The sequence below is a fragment of the Chiloscyllium plagiosum genome, chromosome 39 (genome assembly GCF_004010195.1).
Source record: "Chiloscyllium plagiosum isolate BGI_BamShark_2017 chromosome 39, ASM401019v2, whole genome shotgun sequence".
In the NCBI taxonomy this organism is placed as follows: domain Eukaryota; kingdom Metazoa; phylum Chordata; class Chondrichthyes; order Orectolobiformes; family Hemiscylliidae; genus Chiloscyllium; species Chiloscyllium plagiosum.
In genome coordinates, this window is record NC_057748.1 from 6498335 (window position 1) to 6521013 (window position 22679).

The 22679-nt window shown below is 43.1% G+C and overlaps 1 protein-coding gene across 2 annotated transcripts in view; it reads right to left on the reverse strand.

Moving 5' to 3' along the window:
• Nucleotides 1-1392: 1392 nt before the first annotated feature.
• Nucleotides 1393-22679, reverse strand: part of pih1d1 (PIH1 domain containing 1) — a 22533-nt gene continuing 1246 nt past the window's right edge. The window contains exons 1-11 of one of the 2 annotated variants that reach the window (XM_043679627.1): nt 21803-22028; nt 18014-18120; nt 17359-17425; nt 14632-14817; nt 13109-13170; nt 10610-10691; nt 7654-7750; nt 6328-6378; nt 4879-4969; nt 2604-2747; nt 1393-2143 (exon numbers count right to left, since the gene is read on the reverse strand). In XM_043679627.1, coding sequence (XP_043535562.1) covers nt 2108-2143; nt 2604-2747; nt 4879-4969; nt 6328-6378; nt 7654-7750; nt 10610-10691; nt 13109-13170; nt 14632-14817; nt 17359-17425; nt 18014-18091 — 894 coding nt within the window. In that variant the 5' untranslated portion in view covers nt 18092-18120; nt 21803-22028 and the 3' untranslated portion in view covers nt 1393-2107. Of the gene's footprint in view, nt 2144-2603; nt 2748-4878; nt 4970-6327; nt 6379-7653; nt 7751-10609; nt 10692-13108; nt 13171-14631; nt 14818-17358; nt 17426-18013; nt 18121-21802; nt 22029-22679 lie in introns of those variants that run through there. The other variant, XM_043679626.1, reaches the window with a different exon arrangement.

Here is a 22679-nt window from a genome sequence, read left to right on the forward strand (position 1 = left end):
TGAAAGGGTTCAGAAAAAATTTACAAGGTGTTGCCAGGGTTGGAGGATTTGAGCTAGAGAGAGAGAGACTGAATAGGCTGGTGCTGTTTCCCTTGCAGCATTGGAGGCTGAGGGGTGACCTTATAGAGGTTTATAAAATCATGAGGGGCATGGTTAGGATAAATAAACAAGGTCTTTTCCCTGGGGTCGGTGAGTCCATAACTAGAGTGGCACAGTGGCTCAATGGTTAGCACTGCTGCCTCACAGCACCAGGGACCAAGATTTTATTCCAGCCTTGTCTGTGTGGAGTTTGCACATTCTCCCCATAATCCAAAGATGTGCAGGTTAGATGAATTGACCATGCTAAATTGCACATAGTGTTCAGGGTGTGTCGATTTGGTGCATTAGTTCAGGGTAAATGTAGAGTAATAGGTTTGGGGAATGGGTCTGGATGGGTTACTCTTCGGAGGGTCAGTGTGGACTTTGTTGGGCCAAATGGCTTGTATCCACAGTGTAAGGATTCTACGATCTAGATGGCATAGGTTTAGGGTGAGAGGGGAAAGATATAAAAGTGACCTAAGGGGCAACCTTTACACACAGAGGGTGGTGCGTGTAAGGAATGAGCTGCCAGAGGAAGTGGTGGAGGCTGGTACAATTACAGCATTTAAAAGGCATCTGGATGGGTACATCAATAGGAAGGGTTTAGAGGGATATGAGCCAATTGCTGGCAAATGGGACTAGGTTAGGTTAGGATATCTGGTCGGAATGAACATTTGGACTGAAGGGTCTGTTTCCGTGCCGTATGACTCTTTGACTATTAATGAAAGCTGCGGCAACTGAAAAAACTGCTCAGTTAAGCAAGACTGCATTCTTATTGACTCTATGCATCATTTAGAAAACAATTTTACTGACATCAAATAAATGCAGGGCAGAAGTAAAACCTGATAGAATGATGGGCAACCAACAACTTGTTGCATTTGAAAAGGCCTTAAGGAACTGCCTCACAATTTCACTCCTGTATTAGAAGAATTTCATGAATTGTCAATTCAAAGCAGGTCCTGAAATGTTATTTCTAAGCTGTGAAATGGGCATTAATAACCAGATGAAAAATGTGAATGCTTTAAATCCAAAATAATAACATAAAACATAGGTCTGTTAGTGTCCGTGGAGCTTAGGTTTTAATGGGACTTTCAGGCTGGACCTAAGGGTCTGTTTCTGTGCTGTATAATTCTGACTCGATGAATCTGGCAGAGGGTGATTCTCAAGCTCTTTCTTCCTCCGATCGGCTGTTTGCAATAAAAAACTGGCATCCACGCTTGTAATCATTACCCATTGTATGTTGCTGCAAAGAATACCAGAATGGGGGAGGAGGACAGTGTTGCTGTGATGGACACCAATATCAAACAGCTTGACAACTTTCACCATAAAATTTTATTCATATGAAGAGTGGCGACTTAAAGATGCAGTAGCATCTAGATGATATAACTGAATGTTATGGGTCTACCTAAACTCCACAGGCTCCAGTGGTTTAAGGTGGCAGCTCACCATCTCCTTCTCAAGGGCAATTAGGGATGGCCATAAACATTGGCTAACCCCTTAATGAATATTAAAGATGTAATTTAGAGGGTTCCAGAATTCAAAACCTGCCATGACAATTCAATAAGAACCTGGAATAAAAAAAGCTATTGAGAGTAACCGAAAGTAAAGGGAGGGAACGTCATCCTTATTTACAATGGCCTCTCCGACTCCAAATCCACTGTGGCTAATCTCTTAACTGCACTCTGAACTGGGTAAGCTGCTCAGGTGAACTCCGGACTATGGTTCACCACCACTTCAAGGACAATGAGCAATGAATAAACGCTACCCCTGATAGTGACACGGTCAGCCTGTGAACAAATATCAAAAAATCTTTGGGTGAGATACTAGACAGTATTGAATTTCAATTGTTTTTCAGCTTCATTCACATGAACGAGAAAGTGAAAAGCAAATTGATAGTGAATGCCACGTTGCTGACACGTAAAGTGACATCACAAATATGCAGCGCTGACCACTTGCATGCTGGGAATGCACAGTCGTTCCTCTTATCCAGTTTCTGCGAGTAATGATCATCCTGGAAGCAACTGTGGTCTTATGCTGGCTGCACCGGCATCGTTATTGTCAGAACCTGCCAGGAAACAATGCAGAAACTGATTTTTCTCGGATTTTGGAAAATACACTGGCTTCCTTCTGATGGCACCTTTTCACCCACATGTATTCTGCCACCTTTCGCACAAACCTCTTTTGCCGCATTATCAAACAAACGCCTCCTGTTTAGAAATTTACAGCTCATCTGGACTTGTACACATTCAGCACTGGATAAAGAGGGACAATTCGCTTTGGTCTGATATGATATGGTAGGGTTACCTTTGCGCTAGCATTGGTACTTGTACAATAAACATAAGGTAAAACCAAACAATTCTAACCATACTCAGTTCTGAACACTTATTGCCAATGTCATCTTGTGTATGTGTACATTGTTTAAAAAACAAAAATATTTTCACAATAGCTTTTAAGTTTCTCATGCCGGTCAGACTATGGGTATCAGAAGGAGCGATGAACTGCCTGAATGTTTAATTTATCCTTACCCTGGTTTTCCTGTTGAACTGAGAGCCACTTTTCTCCTGAACAATGTTAAATGGGATGTAAATATCTAAGTGATAAAGGTCTGGCCGTGCCCACAATACAATCCGGTCTTCTCCAAGGTCGAGCAGTAATGATCCCGCTGACTCCTGTGGCAGACAGGAAACACAACCTGTAATCCAAGAATCAAACTGCGTAACAGGAGGTTACTCGGCTCATCAAGTCTGCATCTGCTCTATCAGAACAGTCATCCTTATCGTGCAAGTTTGCAACTCTTTTCCCACATTCGGCAATAATCCCCTAGCCAACCTGCAAATTTATTCAATTCCCCTTGGAAAAATTGCTATTGAATCTGTTTCCATCATCATAACAGACAGCTCATTCCAAATCTGAACCATTTTTTACCTAATAAAGTTTTGTACTTGCCTCCTCTTTGCTTCTTTTGCCAATTATTAAAAATCTGGGCCCTTTGGTTAACTTTCCTTCTGTCACTGGAAACAGTTAGTATCTGACTCCTTTATAACTTGGAAAGCCTGCTAACAATACCTTCCTTCTCTACCATTTTCTGTCAGAATACCTGCAGTATTGTTCACCACTGGTCAGGCATGGAGGCAGGTGTTGAATCTACCCCAACTGGAAAAGGGATCAAAAATCCTGTTGTTTGGCACTGATCTGATTCACACCTCCACCCAAGGAGTCAGAGTTGCTGTGGGAAAAATACAGAGTCTAGAGCTAAGGATAGTGATGGGGGAAGATTACAATCTCTTTCCCTCACATAACTCACCAGGAAACTCTCCTGTTTTTAACCTACCTGCCACTTGCAGGTGTTAGAAGAATTGGCAAATTGATACTCTCCCTGCTTTGCTGCATTATGATCACACCTGCCTTGACCCATCAAGTCCTGGAGTGAAACTTGAACTTGGAGCATGACCTGAACCTAGAGCTTCTGGCTCAGAGATAGGGACACTACCCACTACCACAAATGAGCTTATGGGTATACTGGCATGTACTATCTATACGATTCACTGCAGAAATGCATCAAATATCATTAGACAGCATTGTTAAAACCCATAACTCCTCCTATCTAGCAGGACAAAAGCAAGAGATACATCAGAATACCAGCACCTACAAGACCCTCTCCAAGCCATTCACCATCCCGACTTCACTGTTACTGAGTCAAAATTCTGGAAATCCCCAATGGCTTTGTGGGATAACCAACAGAATGTGGACTGCAGTCATTAAAGAAGTCAGCTCACCACCACCATTTTAAGGACAGTTAGGGATGGCCAATAAATGCTGACTCAGCCAATGATGTCCATGCCCCAGACATGAATTAAAAATTGGGTTCAGGTTCTGCCCTGAAGAGATAAGCTTCTTATACTGAACGATGGTTTCATGCGCAATGACCTCCAATCATTTAGAGGGTCTTTTGTCACATGGAAGCCTAAACCATTAGTATAGGCAAACATCTGAGAGTGGAGGGTACCAGAAACAAGCCAATGCTGTCTCCACCGGGCATTCACATTCACTCTTGTTAGAGGGGTAATGGGGATTACAAAAGAACCTAACTGAACTCAGAAAGGCTGACTGGAACGGAGACTAATTTTATTCGAATCATGACACCTCTGACAAAACAATACTCCCCGAGCACTCCACTGGAGCGAGAGCTTTGATCAATTCCAGCCCTGGAACCTATAGCTTCTGACATAGGAGATAAGACAAAGTAAAAGAGAAGTAGACATGAACAACAATCAAACACAAGCATTCCTGCTTGCTTAGCAGAATTTCGGAGCGGCATGGTGGCTTAGTGGTTAGCAATGCTGCCTCACAGTGCCAGGGACCCGGGTTCAATTTCTGCCTTGGGTGACTGTCTGTGTGGAGTTTGCACATTCTCCCTGTGTCTGCATGGGTTTCCTCCAGGTGCTCTGGTTTCCTCCCACAATCCAAAGGTGTGCAGGTCAGGTGAAGTGGCCATGCTAAACTGCCCATAGTTTTAGGTGCATTAGTCAGGGGTAAATATAGGTTAGGGAATGGGTCTGGGTGGGTTACATTTCGGAGGGTCAGTGTGGACTTGTTGGGCTGAAAGGCCTGTTTCCATATTGTAGGGAATCTAATCTAATACTTTGGTGCCACACTAGATGTACTTTTCATTGTCAGTCATGGGTTAAGAATTGGTCTGCATTTTTTTGTAACTTTATCCTCAAATCCTAAATCATGGCCCTCAAGAGCTACCCACCGTCCTCTCCAAAACGCAGCTGTATAGGAATTAAAAATACTAACCACTTTTGGTAAGGAGATTTCTGCTACCAGGAAGCTGGGGTACTCATCTGCAGGCTCGGCCACGATTGTGTATTCTGGCTCCACACAGGTACTGTCAGAGCAGAGAAAAAGACAACATTAACAACTCCAGCAATCCACACTCTTGGTACACAGTCCTATTGTTCTGCCTGAATAAATAAAACAGCTGGCCAAGTTCCTCACATGAACATAGATTGTGGCTCTGGCAATCGGCAATTGGTATTCTATTAATTAGAAGTCTTGGGGTAAAACCATAAGAAATAGGAACAGGTAATGATCATCTCCAATAAGCGACAATCTAAACATTCCCCTTTGACATTCAATGATATTACTAGCCTCACAATCAGCATCCCTGGGGCGACCATTGATCAGAAACTAAACTGGACTTGTCACATATACACAGTGGCTACAAAGAGCAGGTCAGAGACTACGAATACTGCGGTGAGTAACCCACCTCCCGACTCCCCAAAATCTCCATACCAAGTCAGGAGTGTGATGGAATATTCCCCACTTGACTGCAGCTCCAACAACATTGGAGAAGCTCGACACCAGTGAGGACATAATAATGCACTTGATCAGCATCACATCCAGAGTCATTCACTTCCTCCACCACCACTCAGTAGCAGCAGTGCGCACTGCAGAAATTCACCAAAAATCCTCAGAAAGTATCTTCCATGACCAAACCTATAGTGGGACAGCATGGTGGCTCAGTGGTTAGTGCCAGATATCCAGGTTCGATTCCATCCTTGGGCGACTGCGTAGAGTTCACACGTTCTCCCTGTGACTGCATGCTTTTCCTCCAGGTTCCTTCCACAGTCCAAAGATGTGCAGGCTAGGAGGATTAGCCATGGGAAATGCAGGGTTACATGGATGGAGCAGGGGTGCAAGTCTAGCTGGGATGTTCTTCGGAGGGGAGGGTCAGTGTGGATTCGATGGGCCGAATAGCCTACTTCCATACTGTAGGGATTCCATGATTCTATGACCACTTCCATCTAGAACAAAAGGGCAGCAGATACATGGGAACACCACCCCCTGGAAGTTCCTCTCCAAGCCACTCTCTATCCTGCCTTAGAAATGCATCACCATCCCTTCAGTGCCACTGGGTCAAAATCCTGGAATTCCCTCATTGTGAGTCAACCGACAGGATGTAGGCTGCAGTGGTTCAAGAAGGCAACTTTCTACCACCTACTCAAGGAAAACTAGGGACAGGCGATAAATGCTGGGCCCAGCCAGTGAAATGCACTTCCCAGGAGTGAAAAAAACAACACAGGAGTATGTTATTTATCCCTCAAACCTGCTCTGCCATTCAATAAGACTATGGATGATCTGAAATTCCTCATGCCCACCTTCTTGCCCTTTCCCCGTGACTCTCGATTCCTCTCATTAGTCAGTCACTTTCTCCCAATCTGAATTCAGATGAAGAAATCTTACCTTGCTATTTCTGATACAAGGGGTTCAGTGCAGGTCCCTGGAGATGAAGTGCTGCCAAAATAAAATTAGGGTTTAGTTTTGGTCAGGATTTGACCTTACAGTTTCCACTAGTTAGAATCATTACACTTGTGGAATTTAGAAAAAGCAAAAAGATCCTTCAGCTGTCTGCCCCCTGTATAACAAGATCCAAGACAACGTAACGTGCTCCATACAGACCCTATCCAACATTGTAAACACTGCAGAGTGACAGCAATGGTTATCACCTACAAGATGTACTCCAATAACTCCCCAAGGTTTATTCGACAGCACCGTCCAAACCCACAGCCTCTACTGCTTAGGTCAAGGGCAGATAACTCACGAGAACCTCACTGCCCGCTACAAGCTCTGCTCCATTGTCCTGAATTGGAATGATATCATAGTTTCTTCACGGTCACTAGACCAACATCCTGAAACTCCTTTCAGAACGGCACTGAGCAAACAAATGGTTTCCTTGCCAGTGATGTTCACGTCCCAACAATGAAAACATAATTTAAAGTAGTAACAACAGTCTTCAGAGCCCCAGCAGTAGCCGTGGTTATTTCTCTCAGCACTGCAGGATTGTGCGGGAGAAAACTGATTGAATCGGTACCTTCGAAGAGGTGATAGAGGCAAGGTGGGTTGAATGGACTGCTGTTGGTAATGTATTCAGACTAGGAGTGGGAGTGCCATTCCAAGCTTACAGCCTCTCCTGCTCCTTGATAAGATCATGGCAGATCCAATTGGGGCCTCAACTCTGCTTGCCCATTGACACCCACCTCCGAAATTGACACCACTGGCAGTCAGAAATCTAAGCCTGTCTATCTCTGCCTTCAACACATCCAATGGCCCAGTCTCTGGGAAGAGGATTCCACTGCCAATGACCTCTGAAAAAATGTTTCCCCTCTTCCCCATCTTAAATTGGAAAAAAATTTTTAAATAATGTCTTTTCTTTCTTTTTGCTCCTACAAGGAGAAATCTTCTTTCAGTGGCTATTTGGTCAAGTCCCTCAGTATCTTCCAAGTTCCATTAAGATAATAATAGAAGGGGCGTGGGGAAAAAGCAGGAGATTGGTGTGAAGTGTGCATGCTTGTTTCCGAATGCTGAGATTCTGAAGATTACTTCTTTTAAACCCTTTGGGGGCAGGGGGTGAGTGGGTGAGGGGGTTGCTGGCATGACTTGCTCAGTCTTTCCTTGAAAGATAACCCCTTCATAAAACATAATCACACCCTGCCATCAGTGTGGTAGGCAGATCTCCATTGCAATGTTGCACAAGGTGCTATATAAAGGCAAGTTCTTCAGTCACTTTACCTGGATTCCAGTTCCTGGATAACAGGTTTCGATTTTGTTCTGATGTTTTGTTCCGTTACAGATCCCAGAAATTTCCTGTTCTTCAGCATCCGCCATTCTAGCAACAAAATTGTTAACAATTTCAGCTGCAAACACTAGTCTTTCATCTCTCGAATCAGAACTCAGATACAATGAGAGCCTTTGTTCTTTACTGGACATCTCATCAGACCTGTATTAGGCTATTCAGGTCAGCCCTGGGGTCCTCCATGACCTACTCAGTTGGTAGCAAGCCCATCGGCATCTGTTCAACAATTTCCTAATAAAAATAGTGATATGCTCAACAAACATGGAGTGTTAGTTCTTTTCATTTACCAATCCTGCTCATGTACCTAAACCCACTAGGTAATATTAGGATCCTTACAACCTGCAATTAAATTGGAGAAAGTTTGCACGGGTCAGGCCTTTGCCCATTGGCATTTAGGAGAATGAGAGATGATCTTATTGAAGTTCTTGAAGAGATGTGACAGGGTGAATTCTGAGAGGTGTTTCCCCTTGGAGAGGGACTAGAACTTTGAGGCAGTTTAAGAACAAAGGGGCCTCACTTTTAAGATGAAGAAGAGAACTTTTTTTTTCCCTGGAGGGTTATTAGTCTATGGAACAATCCTTCCCAGCAGAAGAGATACCCTTTTGCTCTGCCTAGTATTTATTCCTCAGTCAGCACCACAACTACAATTATCTACTCATTACAGAGAAACCTCAATTATCCGAATATCAATTATCCGAATTTCGGATTATCCAAAGGAAATCTCGAGGTCCCAATAGAAACATTACATCAAAGAGGTGTTACCAACACAGATTGCGTCTTTTGTTTACAATGATTAAAAATGAACTCAGCTTACTGAAATGCTGTTGAGAACAGTGCTGGACATCAATGGGAGCCCAGGCACTGTCTCCAAATGACTGACCGCCCATGCTTTCTCTCTCTCCTCATACTTTCCCTGGAGTTCTACACAGGGGTGTACCCTAAACCCCTCTTCCCCAGATAATCTCTCCAACATTGTCCTGTACAGGGCAAAGGTGGAACTTGTCAAAACGTTCCAGTAAAAAGCTGTGTGTGTGTGTGCGCGCTATTTTGAGACTCATCCCCCAAAGGCAGCAGCAGTCTTACCGTTGGTATCCAGTCCGGCTACCCTGGAGAGGGGTGGGGGGTGGACAGGGAGCTCATGGGGATGGGAGCGGGGTGGTGGCAGCTGGGTCAAATGGGGGTGGGCGGGGGCATGGATGTGGGGGGCAGATATGGGTGGGGGCGAATGGGAGCGGTATTGGATAGGGTGGGGAGGCACGTGCTGTGTGCTGCTGCCTAGTCTCCTGAACGGGAAGCGGACTTAGCAAGTGCTTGCTGTGTCAATCCCATTGAGCTGATTGGGGTGGTGGCAGGCTTCACCAATGCTGCAGGTCCCTTACACACAAGTGTGTGTCTGCTCCGAAACAAACCCTGACACAGAGAGAGGGAGCAAGGAAATTTCAGAAAATTTCTAGCCCCAGAGGAGAGGTATTGAATCAATTAACCAAGTAATCAATTACCGGAATGAAATAGTGCCCACCCATCTCGTTCGGATATTCCAGGTTCCTCTGTATATCATTGCTGTTCACACGTTGACTGGTGCGTTTCCCATATTACGGCAGTGACTATATTTCAGGAGTATTTCACTGGCAACAAAGCACATTGAGACGTCCTCTAGTTGTGAAAGGTGATATACAAGTGTGAGATCTCTCCACGTTCATTCAGCCCTGTGCTAACCCTGGTCAAGCCCATCATCTAGTGAGTAACTGCAGAATGATGCCAGAAATCAGCCCAATTCCTACCTGTTATAAAAAAAGGTAGGTGGTAACCAAGTATGGTGGGAGGAACATAAACACCAGCACAGATTTTAAAAATTCGTTCATAGGATGAGGGCTTCACTGGCTAGGCCAGCATTTATTACCCATAACAGTCAACCACATTGCTGGGTGTCTGGAGTCACATGTAGGCCACATAAGTACAGCAGCTTCCTTCCCAAAAGGACAATAGCGAACCTGATGAGTTTTTACGACAATGGATTCATTGTTAGATGCTTAATGCCAGAATTTCATTGAATTCAAATTCCACCATCTGCCGTGGCAGGATTTGAACCTGGGTCCCCACATCATTACCTAGGTCTCTGGATTAACAGTCCAGTGATAAAACCACTAGGCTGTAGTCTCCCTGTAGTTAAGCCGAATGAAACAAACACAGAATGCTGAAGGAACTAGGCCGGTAACATCTGTAGAGAGAAATAGAGTTAATGTCGAGAGCCTGGTATGACTCTGCTTCAGAAGAAAGAAGAGGAGCCATACCAGACTTGAAAAAATGAATTATTTCTCTCTCCACAGATGTTGTCAGACCTGCTGAGTTTTTCCAGCATTTTCTGTATTTATTTGATTTCCACCATCCACACCATTTCACTTTTATCTCAGCAAGGCCAAGTGGTTTGATTCTCAGCTGCAGATACTTCAGTGGTTCCACAAGGTGTTATATAAATGCAAGTCTTTCATTTCTTTCTTTAGCCAGATAAGACAAGGTAGCCCACTGACACAGAACACTGGCAATCTCCCATCTGGTGACTGGTAAATGGGAGAAACAAACCTCTTTCACACTTCCAGAAACAACAGTTGGAAAAAGTATTGGGCAGCTGACTCTCTCTGTCACCTACCAGCATCAGAGTGTAACAACCTAGGCAGGCTTCCTGGAAGGAGACTCAACAATGAAGGAAATTTTGACGGAATGTTGGGTTGGTCACCTGGGGAGTAGCTCATTCTGCTCAAGTACCTTATCATTGTTGGACCCAAGCATCAGCAACTGTAGCTCAGTATTTGCAAGATCTGCTCAAAGTTTGGAAGGAGGTGGGATCTAAGTTTAGATGCAAGCATCAAACAGAGCGAATGTTCAGGTAGTTACCTCGGGAAAGTTCCAAATTGTATTTGTTTTCCAGCCCCTCAAAGCCGATAGTAAGGAAGAATTCCATGAAGAGCTTGTTGTTCTGTTTCGAGAAAGTAAACACTTGGAATGAAATTACATAATCATTTTGAAAGGAAAGACGACTTGCATTCACTTGGTGCCTTTCATCACTTCTGGGACGTCCCAGAGTCCTTTCCAACCAATGCAGTGCTTTTGAAATAGAGTTACTGCTGCCATCTAGGTAAAGTGACAGCCAAATGTATATACAGTAAGGTTCCATAAACAACAAATTCGTGATGACCACTAATGGACAGGGAAAAACAGAGTTTTAAATCATTAACTCTGCTGTTCTCTCCATGATGCTGTCAGATCTGCTGAGTTTCCACAACACAGTTTTTAATTTCAAACTTCCAGTATCCACAGGATTATACTTTCATATGGACAAGACCTGCTTTTACAAGGGTAAATATTAGTCAGGACGCCTGGAAGAACTTGCCTGCTCTTCTCCAAAATTGTGGCAATTGCTTATTAAATGCCCTCATGGGGCAGGTAAGAATTTAATATCCAATCTGAAATCAATAGTAATTGACTTGCAAATGAAGATGATCAACAGAACTCACTAGGTCTAAAACAAGTTGGGACATGCAGAGGATGTGAAAGGCACTATGTAAATGCAAGTTTCTTTGACTCTTCACAATTCAAATAGTTAAGGGTAAACAAATCCTTGCATCAAACACTTCCTAAAGGAACACACATATGGCAGGAGAATAGTAAGCAACCAGACACAGTACTCCACAGAGACTAGAGCCGAGGTCACTGCACTGGTGAAACAGGCTGGAAACTGACTGTAAAGACTATCAACGGTGCTCAAGTATCACTGCTATCTCACTGCTATTTTACACCTGTCCTAAAATTATTGGTGAATCCCTCTGGCGTTGCTACAGTTGTACGACCACAATAGACGCAATGTATTGTTCTGCTTTCAAGGCGCATTTGTATTCAAGAAGATCCACCCACCAATGCCACAAGTACTAAATAGTCACACATTCAGTGTTAGAAGTTAACCTAAGTTTAATGGACCTTTGCATTTAGAAGACATTTGTAAATTTGTGTCAGTAAAATATAACCATATTATTTCTTTATGCTTTTGACGCTTGGTGCAAATGTAACTTATACTCTGAAAACTGGTATGCAGAGAAGCTTAGATGTATACACATGTGCACACACATGGATCACCATATATTAGATATCACTCTTGGTAACTCTGCCTTCAACTCCAGAGACTCCATCTCAGGAATCCCCTCCATAAACCTCTCCTACCCCTTTTGTTCCATTAAGATTCTACCTAAAATGTACCTCTTTGATAAAGCTTTGGTCAACTAACATTATATCACCTCATGTGTCTCATTTTAAGTTTTGCTCTGCAACTCCCAACTCTGCAGCTCAGGGCTAAACCTACACCAAGTCCTGTCACTTATCACCCATGTTCATTAAACTACAGTGCCTCCTGGCTGAAACCCTCCATTTGAGAGTTTAACTTTATTTCTATGGCCCTGCCTCTGCCCATCTCAGTCCCCTGTTCCAGCCTTACACAATAAACCTCCAAGGCGGATTTGTATTCAAGAAGATCCACCCACCAATGCCACACGTACCTCTAGCTATTGCCTCTTGCTAATCTTCAGCTTCAATCACTCTAAGCTTTGCCACCATTCTTCTGCCTGCTGCAGAGTTAGCTTCTGGAATCGGTCCCCCAAGTCCCTTCTCCACTCTTCTTTACAATGCTTGTTAGAATCACCTTCTCTGATTGAACCTTCTGCTCATCTGTTTCATATCTCTTTCTTTAACCAAGTATCAAATGTTGTTTGACATCATTCCTGCAAAGTACCTAACATTTTATAACATGAAAAGCTGCAACATAAATGCAGGTAGCTATTGGTGATATCGTTCACCATACCCTCTTAAAACAAAAGCACGTGTGAAAGATATATCAGAACGTAGGCAACATACACTGCTCAATCTGAGTAACTTCTGAGATAGTTGTGCTGGGAAACTTCAGAGGGCATTACAAGTCAGCTGGAAAAGTGTGGATTGGATTCACAAGACTGGGTGGCAAATTTCCTTGCCTAAAGGGCATTAATGTGCCAGTCGTATTTCAAGGACAAGCCATCAACTCATTGCTATTTATTTCAATGCCAAGCCTGACAAAATATCCAGGCTGAACTAGGGAATCCGGGATTATGGAGGTGGACACAGATTAACTGGAAAATTGGAGTTGAGGGCACAGCCAATCAGCCATGAACCTGTTGAATCGCAGAGCAAGCCTGATAGGCTGAATCGCCAATTCCTCCTCCTTTTTCTTATTATCTCCAGAATCCAGATGTCACAAAAACAGATTTACCAGATGCCACAAAGTGCAGACATCACATTTTCTGGCTTAGTGCTATAACCATGACACCAATTACATGGTGAGATCTATCAATACAAACCATAAGGCTGTACCTGAATTTTGTTGTAAAATTTTGAATTGATGACTATGTCATATGCAGTGCATCCATTACCACCTGTGAAAACAAGACAATTCTAATCATTCACAATCCAGCATTGTCACCCCCCCCCTCACAATTAATCTCTTTCTCACTCATAACAGTTGCCTTCCAGTACCTTGCCTAAAAGGACTTACTGTGAATTTGAGAGAGAAGGCCAGGAATCACTACCCAAGCTCAGTTTTGTTCTCACTAGACATTTACAGTAAATGTATGAGGGGTCTGGACAGAACAAAGAGATAAATTATTCCCATTAGTATAAGACCCGAGAACCAGATCAGTGACATGAGGAAACAATCATATGGAGTGAGTGGCAACTGAAAGCAGACTCACTTGTCACTTTTAAAAGGGAATTGATTCTTTATCTGGTGGCAAGGGGAACATGCAAGGAAGTGGAACCAACCATGTTGCTTTTGCAGAGACTCAGTAGGACATAGCCCCCTTCTGTGCTGTAGATGTTCTATAGTTAGCACAAACCAAGCCCCAAACGTCTTCAGCCACTTTGTCTACGATGCTCCCTCCTCATAAGGTCTGAGGATATTTGCTGATAATTGCACAATTTTCAGCTACATTTTGTCTCCTCAGGTATTGAAGCAATCTGTATCCACGTGCAAAATACTGGACAACATTTAGGCTTGTTCTGACAAGTAACTTTGTGCCATACAATGACCATCTCCAACATGAGAGAATCTAACCATCACCCCTTGACATTCAATGGCTTTACTGTTGCTGAAATCCACACTATCTACAGTCTGGGGGTTACGGCTGACAAGTAATTAAAATAGATTAGTCAAACAAATACAGTGGCTACAAGAACAGGTCAGAGGTTGGGAATTTTGCATGGGATTGCTTACTTCCTAAATCTGCAAAGGCTGCCTACTATATGCAAGGCACAAGTTATGTGGATGATGGAATATCTAATCTTGGCTGGTTGAGTAGCAGGGGTTCCAGCTCCAAAATCACTATTCAGAATAAAACAGCCCACTTGTTTGGCATCCCATTCACCACTTAAACATTCACTGCCAACAATTGCAAGGTGGCAGCAGAATGTACCAGCTACAAGATGCATTGTAGCAATTCCCCAAGACCCCTTCAAAGTACCTCACAAATCCGTAATATCTACTATCTAGAAGGACAAGTGCAGCCGATGCCTGGGAACACAACGACCTGAAAGCTCGACTCCAAGCCACTCACCATCTTGACTTGGAACTATATCACGCTTATTCACTGTCACTGGGTCAATGTTCTACCCAATAGGACTGTGCAGGGCATAACAATCTTTGCGTTTGGTCGTTGCTCCTATATCTGAGGTTCAACCTCTCAAGGGTAATTTGGGATTATTTTAGGCTGGCCCAGCGACCCCACAACCTGTAGGCTCCAGAACATAAGCATTCACCACACCCCTCCCACCCCAGCCAGCAGACAGGGAAGAATTTAATTCGGGCTTCCTTTTTTTTTTCCCATTACACAAACACGTACTGTTGTCAATTTCAGCGTGCGGTTCACCGAGGCTCATAGGAATTCTGTATCCGGAAGGATCATCGGATTCCAGCAGGGAGACCAAGCCCTCCTCAGAGAGGTCTGGCGGAGGTGGAATCTGATCAGACTTGCAAATATTAATGAAAACCTTTTCATTGGTCTTCGTCTTTGTCTTCACACAGAAGCCTGTGAAAAAGGTAATTTTTGTTTGCAAATGATTTAGCATTATAATGACACGAAACAGTAAAGTTCTATTCTTTGCAGACAGAGAGAACATGCACAGACATTGCATCTGTTTCTACTCAATTAAACAATTGACTGCCATTTGCTGGTTCATTTCTCGGGGGAATGTCTTGACCAGAGTCAATTGGCTTGGGTTAAATTTGAACAAAGCTTGGCAGTTAATTGTCAGTCATCTAACTGGTGCATTCTCCATGGAAACTCAGAATTCCATACAGTGTGGAAGCAGGCCATTTGGCCCATTGCACCAACCTTCCAAACAGCATCTTACCCAGACCCAGACCCAGACCCAAACCTCTCCCCTAACCCTGTAATCCTGCACTCCCCCTGGCTAATCCACCTAGCCTGCACATTCCTGGACACAATGAAGCAATTTGGAGTTGCCAATCCACCTAACCTGCATATCTTTGGACTGTGGGAGGAAACTGGAGTACCCAGAGGAAATCCATGCAGATATAGGGAGAATGTGCAAATTCCAGACAGTCGTCCGAGGCTGGAATCGAAACCAGGTCTCTGGTGCTGAGAGACTAGCAACTCCTCTTCTAATCAAATTTTACTTGCAAACCAATCACAATTTCATCCCTTGGTCGTAAGCTCAAGTCCCACTTCAAGGATCCAAACAGAAAATCTCGGGTGGCACTTCCAAGGCTGTACCTCGCTGACAGATACCATCTTTTGGCTTGGGTTTCAAATGGAGGCCCTGTCTGTGTTCTTGGGTAGCTTCAAAAGAGCCCATGATATTACTTTAATAACGACAAAGGAGATCTCCTCTGTGTCTTGTCTATTGTTTATCCACTGACAAATTTAACTAAATAGAAACAACCTAAGAATTCGCAGATTGTTGTTTGTGGGAACTTACTGTGAGTAAACTGGTTGCTGCATTTCCACAGTACAACAGTACCTACACTTCAAGAAGTTTTTCATTGATTGTAAAGTGTTTTGGGACAGCCTGAGATATGGAAGGGTGTTACATCAATGCAAGTGTTACTTTCGTTCAACTAGAGGGACTATAGCACAGCACGGACAATTGACTTCAGGAGAAGAAAGGACAAAACTAGAGGAGGTAGATGCAACAATGACACATGCACACACAGCATCTCACAGAAAAACAATTGCCTACATAGCTTTTACTTTTATTCATTTACCCCAATGTGGGTGTCACTGGCTAAGGCAGCATTCATTACCCATTCCTAATTGCTCAGAAGCAGCTAAGACCCATTGCTGTGGTTCGGGAGTCACATGCAGGCAAAATCAAGTAAAGATGGCATCTTTTATCCTAAAGGACATTACTGAACTGGATGGGTCTTTTTAACAATCGGCAATGGTTTCAAGGTCATCAACTTTAGATATTTATGGAATTCAAATTTCACCATCACCTTCCCCAGAGCAATTAGATATTGCTAATACTTGCTGGCTTAGCCAGTGAATCTCACATCGCAAAGGCTGATGAAATAAAAACATCTGAAACCGCTTACTGGGATATTATTTGTCTCGGAACACATCCTATAAACACAAATAATAGTTTTTACGGAACAAAACACAGCAGTAACATACATTGGTGGTTCTGTAAATTATTCACTAATACGGTAATGGTACAAAGAGATTGAAACATAGAAGACATGACAGGTCATTAGCAGACACAGACTGGAGGGCAAAGTGCAAGACAGATTACAAAACAATTACACTTCTGTTGACTTCTGCCAACAAAGAGCATATTGCAGCTTGTAAGGTAAAATGAATCACTATGTAAAGTGTGTCTGGAATCTACATACAGCATGTTTTTCTCCCCCTCTAACCTTCTCATTATCACACATTAATACTTTGTAACATTTCAACGATGTCTTATTCCAATTGCTTGTTTTTACTTTCACTTCTTGAATTAAGAATTTGCAAGGAGAAAGTGAGGACTGCAGATGCTGGAGATCAGAGCTGAAAATGTGTTGCTGGAAAAGCGTAGCAGGTCAAGCAGCATCTAAGGAGCAGGAGAATTGACGTTTCGGGCATGAAGAAGGGATCATGCCCGAAACGTCGATTCTCCTGTTCCTTGGATGCTGCCTGACCTGCTGCGCTTTTCCAGCAACACATTTTCAGTTAAGAATTTGCAACTCAGACACAAAATGGATTTCAAATTGAGAACCAGCTAATCACTTCTGGAAAGAGGAGCAGTGTAAAGGAGAGAGACAAGATAAAGGACATTGTGCTAGAAAAACTCAGCAAGTCTGCTGGGACCTGTGGAGAGAGAAACAAACTTAATATTTCAAATCAAATATGATGCTCCTTCAGAACAGTTCTAAAAACAGGTGCCACGTTTCACTTGATATGCTAACTCTTTCTTTCTCCACCAATACTATGCTTTTCCAGCACTTTTGCTTTCTATTTTAGGTTTCCAGTATCCACAGGGTTTTGCTTTTACTGAAGGGAACAGTGCTGCTTGGTGTTTTTGTGGATTGTCACAGGGGGTGGAAAATGGAAGATGAGAGAGCCTACCTGGTTGTGGTCTGATCTGCTTGGATTCCTGTGCCATTGGAAGTTGATTCTGCATCTCTTTTGCAGCCTGAGGAAAAAGAAGAAAGCCATAATATTCAAAGGTCATACAGCATGGATATAGACCCTTTGATCCAACTCGTCCATGCTGACCAGATTTCTGAAACTAAACTACTGCCATTGACTGTGTTTGTCCCATATCCCTCTAAACCCTTCCTATTCATCTACTGTCCAAATGTCTTTTAAATGCTGTAATTGCACCCGCTTCCATCACTTCCTTCCATATACGCACCATCCTCTGTATGAAAAAGTTGCCCCTCAGGTCCATTTTAAATCATCCTTTTTCACCTTTCTATGCAGTTAACTATACACGTGTATAAAATCACCCTAGTAGTTGTACAAGCCCCCAGCAAGTAGGTGGTACATAACATCTCCCCACAACTTCCTATTCCTCCAGTAAACAGTCCCTCCCATCCCCCTAAACCCAGCACCCAACTCCCCCCCAAACCCATCCCCAGCCCAGCTTCCACCTGACCGGACGGTGTGCGCAAGCTTCCAAAACACCCCGAGAACACGATGATCCACATCACTAGTCCCAATATTCATACTGAGAGCACTGAGTTTCAACGAGGATGCAAGGTGAGTTAGGAAAGCCTACCTGCAGTAGAAGCTGCTCATACAGTGCCTCTTCATTGTTCATCTCAGTCGAGAGCAGGCTTCCATCTGTTGTTGTCATGATTCAACTTGTTGAGAATGCCAGGTATGCTGTCAAAAATGGCCAAAGATGTGATCAACAAGGTCGAGAGGACTGAAAATTTATTTTCCATGTAAACATAGAAGTAGAACAGGAGAACGTGAGGACTGCAGATGCTGGAGATCAGAGTCAAAAAGTCATAGAGATGTACAGCATGGAAACAGACCCGCCCGTCCAACCCGCCCATGCCGACCAGATATCCCAACCCAATCTAGTCCCACCTGCCAGGCCCCGGCCCATTTCCCTCCAAATCCTTCCTATTCATATACCCATCCAGGTGCCTTTTAAATGTTGCAATTGTATTAGCCTCCACCACTTCCTCTTGCAGCTTCTATAAACGTACCACCCTCTGTGTGAAAACGTTGCCCCTTAGGTCTCTTTTATATCTTTCCCCTCTCACCCTAAACCTATGCCCTCTAGTTCTGGACTCCCCCACCCCAGGGAAGAGACTTTTTCTATTTATCCTATCCATGCCAATCATGATTTTATAAACCTACATAAGGTCACCCCTCAGCCTCCGACGCTCCAGGGAAAACAGCCCCAGCTTGTTCAGCCTCTCTCTATAGCTCAAATCCTCCAACCCTGGCAACATCCTTGTAAATCTTTTCTGAACCCTTTCAAGTTTCACAACATCTTTCCGATAGGAAGGAGACCAGAATTGCTAGCAATATTCCAAAAGTGGCCCAACCAAAGTCAATGGTCCTGTACAGCCGCAGCATGACCTCCCGTCTCCTGTACTCAATATTCTGACCAATAAAGGAAAGCATACCAAACGCCTTCTTCACTATCCTATCTATCTGTGACTCCACTTTCAAGGAGCTATGAACCTCCATTCCATCGCATTTGCCTGAATTAAACTCCATCTGCCAATTCTCGGCCCATTGGCCCATCTGATCAAGATCCTGTTGTAATCTGAGGTAACCTTCTTCGCTGTCCACTACACCTCCAATTTTGGTGTCATCTGCAAACTTACTAACTGTACCTCTCAAGCTCACATCCAAATCAATTATACATCTGAACAGGTTGATTAAAAATCTCTGTAAGTTCTAATTGGTGACATTTTGGTACTGCGTTAGTGTATCCACCTCTGAGCCAGGAGACGCGGGTCCAAGTCCCACTCTGCCAGAGGTGTATAATAACATCTCCGAACAAGTTGCTTGAAATATATCTAAAAGTTATAATTGGGGGAGATGGTGCCATCGTGGTAATGTCTCAAGCTTGTGATCTAGAATCATGGCTGAATGATTTGGACTATGGCAGGTGGTGAAACTTAAATTCAATAAAAACCTAGAAGTATGCACTATCTTCATGTTAATTATATCCTCCATCATGTTCATGTGGTACTACCACTGTGCTTAATGGGGTAGAATCAGACTAGATCTAGCAAGTAAGAATTCGGCATGCATGATGTGCAATGTGCTATCAGCAGCATCAGAATTATATTCAATCACAATATGTAACCTAAAACGGCTTCGCAAATCCTGTACGCCACCTTTACCATCAAGCCAGAGTACCAATCCTGATTCAATGAGAAGTGCAGGAGAGCCCTCCAGGAGCAGCATCTCGCATACAGTCAGTTCTTCGATAATGCAATGGTTGCATTCTTGTGCAACCCCTCATTATAGAAAAACCGTGCTGTAGAAACAGTATTTAAAGTGTTGGCACTATAATCATGTTACAGCCAACATACATTTAAGTTTGAAACAACTGCAATTCGTCAATTGTCTTACAGCGAAACATGCATTATACAGAATGACCTAAAGTGCGGTGATGGAAAAGCACAGCAGGTCAGGAGGAGCAGGAGAGCAGACCTAATGAACGGCTGATGCCCAAAACATTGACTCTCCTGCTCCTTGCATGCTGCCTGACCTGCTGTGCTTTTTCAGCACCACACTTTTTGACTCTGATAAAAACAGAACAACCTGATAAAATTTTAGTTCACCTTTCGTTTGACATTACTTTTCTTTTGAAGTTGTTTTTGTTTTTGTTTCCTATTGTGCATGAGGAATGCAACAATGACAAAATGACTCCTGTCTTATAGATTATTCCTGATCTAACATCTAGCTGCTAAAGCTGATCTTTAGTTTAAATTTTAAATCCTAAAAGTTTGACCGTAAAACTTTCATCCCAGTTCACAAATCTTCTCAAGGCCTCATCCCTTCCAACTTTTTTACAATCTCCTCCAGCTACAAAAATTGTTAATATTCCAAACAGCCCCAACTTCATTTGCTTCATCATTGGCAGCCATTTCCTCACTTTCTTGGATTATAATCTCTGGGAGTGACTCCCTCAACTCCCTTTTGGAGTTCTTAAATCCTACTCCAAGAGTTCACCTTTCCCAAGATCTTCTGAAGGGATTCCGTATTAAATTTTGTTTAATAAGGTTCCTGTGAGGCAGCATGGGATAATATATTACATTTAAGGAGCTATACAATTATAAGTTTGATTGTTTTTTCTGATCTACTCTTGTAAGGTCTTAGCTCAAGTACAATCTGGAGGTAAGTATTTTAAAGAAGTACAATTAATTCAATTAGTTCAGATTACTTTCCCAAATAATCATTCCAGATTAATCTGTTTTTCAGTTCACTCAGAGCATCCATGTTGCTGTGGTAACAAACACTTTTTAAACCTTTATGTTGCAATCTTGAGTTATAGATAACAATGCTGGAGGCTCCAATGTTCGTTTCATCATCATGTGGCTGACTAGGAATCTATTCAACTCTTACCACTTGCTGTTGGCACCTTGGCAAGATTTGCAAATTGATGATGAACTTGTTTGACTGCATTATGATCACCAATTCCTGGTGTGTGAATCAACCCAGAGCTTGTAGCTCAGAGGTAGAGACACTGCCATGAGACCTCCAGCACAGAATTAGTAGCTGCTTATAAATCCCCTCATTTAGAGAAATAGGTCTCTCAATCTAGCAAGGATTAACAGAAAATAGTAGCGCAGGTGCTTTTCATTTAACGCGTATATTGTTGTATAAGGTAATGGTTCTGAAGAGTTTCATGTGCATGTTATACTGTCTCCACCCATTTTATTGATGTCATACACAGTGTGGGTAGAGACAAGGAGTTCTATTCTAGCTTTCAGAGGGAACTGATGTAACTGTATCAGCTCCTCAAGGTCCTTGTAATTATACCTGACCAAATGTTGCTGTAATCCTAATCTGCGTTATCTGTGGGGGAAATCCAGGCAGAGATTGCCTGCAGGTAACATAAACCTGCTAATAATCCCCTATTTATCCTGACAGATCCAGAGGTACTACGCCATCCACTAGTACGTGTCAGTCATTGAGGTAAAAAACACATTAGCAGGCCAACCTTGTGAGGAGGCGGGCTCCATGCATAACAAGTATCAAGTATTCTATTTGCCGTCATGTCCTAAACATTGCTATCTGTACATAGTCAACAGCAGCATATCCTCCACCAATCAGGAGATAGTCCAAAGACAAAGGAGTATTGGTGGCAGCAAACGAGCCTTAACCAGTTCCACCAAGGTGTATACAATGTTAAGTGTCTCTCTGACAATCTTCTTACTGTGTGAGAAATATCATTACAATTCTAATTAAGCAACTTAGAAATGACAGGAATGCTTTCTATACTGTTTGGAATTGCTCAACCTCTGTCCCTTCTTCTTACTTAAGTCCATTGGAGTAGGATAGCTGGGGCAGGGGGAGGAGAATGGCCCACCTTAGTTTATTCTTTACCAGAAGAATCTTGCAATCCATCACCACATGAATGGTTCTGAAACAATTCTACGAGCACTGTTATCATTACTCAGACAGGTGTTGGTTGACAATCTTTGCTTTGAGTTTCCCAGCAGGCTTTAAATTTTGTCTTTATCACTTATACCATATGATACTCAGTCATACAGCATGGAAACAGAACCTTCAGACCAACTCATCTATGCAGACCAGATTTCCCAAACTAGATTCATCCCATCTGCCTGCATATTGCTTTAAACATGTCCCTATTCATGTACTTGTTCTAAATGTCTTTTAAATACTGTAATTGTGCCCGCCTCTACCACTTTGTCTGTCAGTTCATTCCATATACGCATGATCCTCTGTATGAAAACGTTGTATCTCAAGGACACTTTTAAATTTTCCCCTTTCACCTTAAAGTTATAGCTTTTCTATGCAGTTAGTTGTACACAAGCATATAAAAGTTTTACAAGCCTCCAGCAAGCAGGCAGGATACACTTTGTCCCCACAAACAATCTTTCCCCTCCCCCTGAGACACAACGCGAATCTCTGATGGAGAGTTGCCTAGACTTGACATGTTAGTTTGCTTTCGCTCCATGGATGCTGCCAGACGTGCTGTAATTTCCAGCATATTTTGTTTTCAGTACAGATTCCAGCATCTGCAATAATTTGTTCTATCCCCAGTACCCAAACCCCATCCCCAGCATCCAACTTCCCCATCCTCCTGGTCCCCAGTACCCACACACCACCCTCCACAATCCCCACCAACCAATCTCCACCCTCGCCCACGATCCCCATCAACCAACCTCCACTCCCCCACCCATGATCCCCATCACCCAAACTCCACCTACCCCACGATCCCC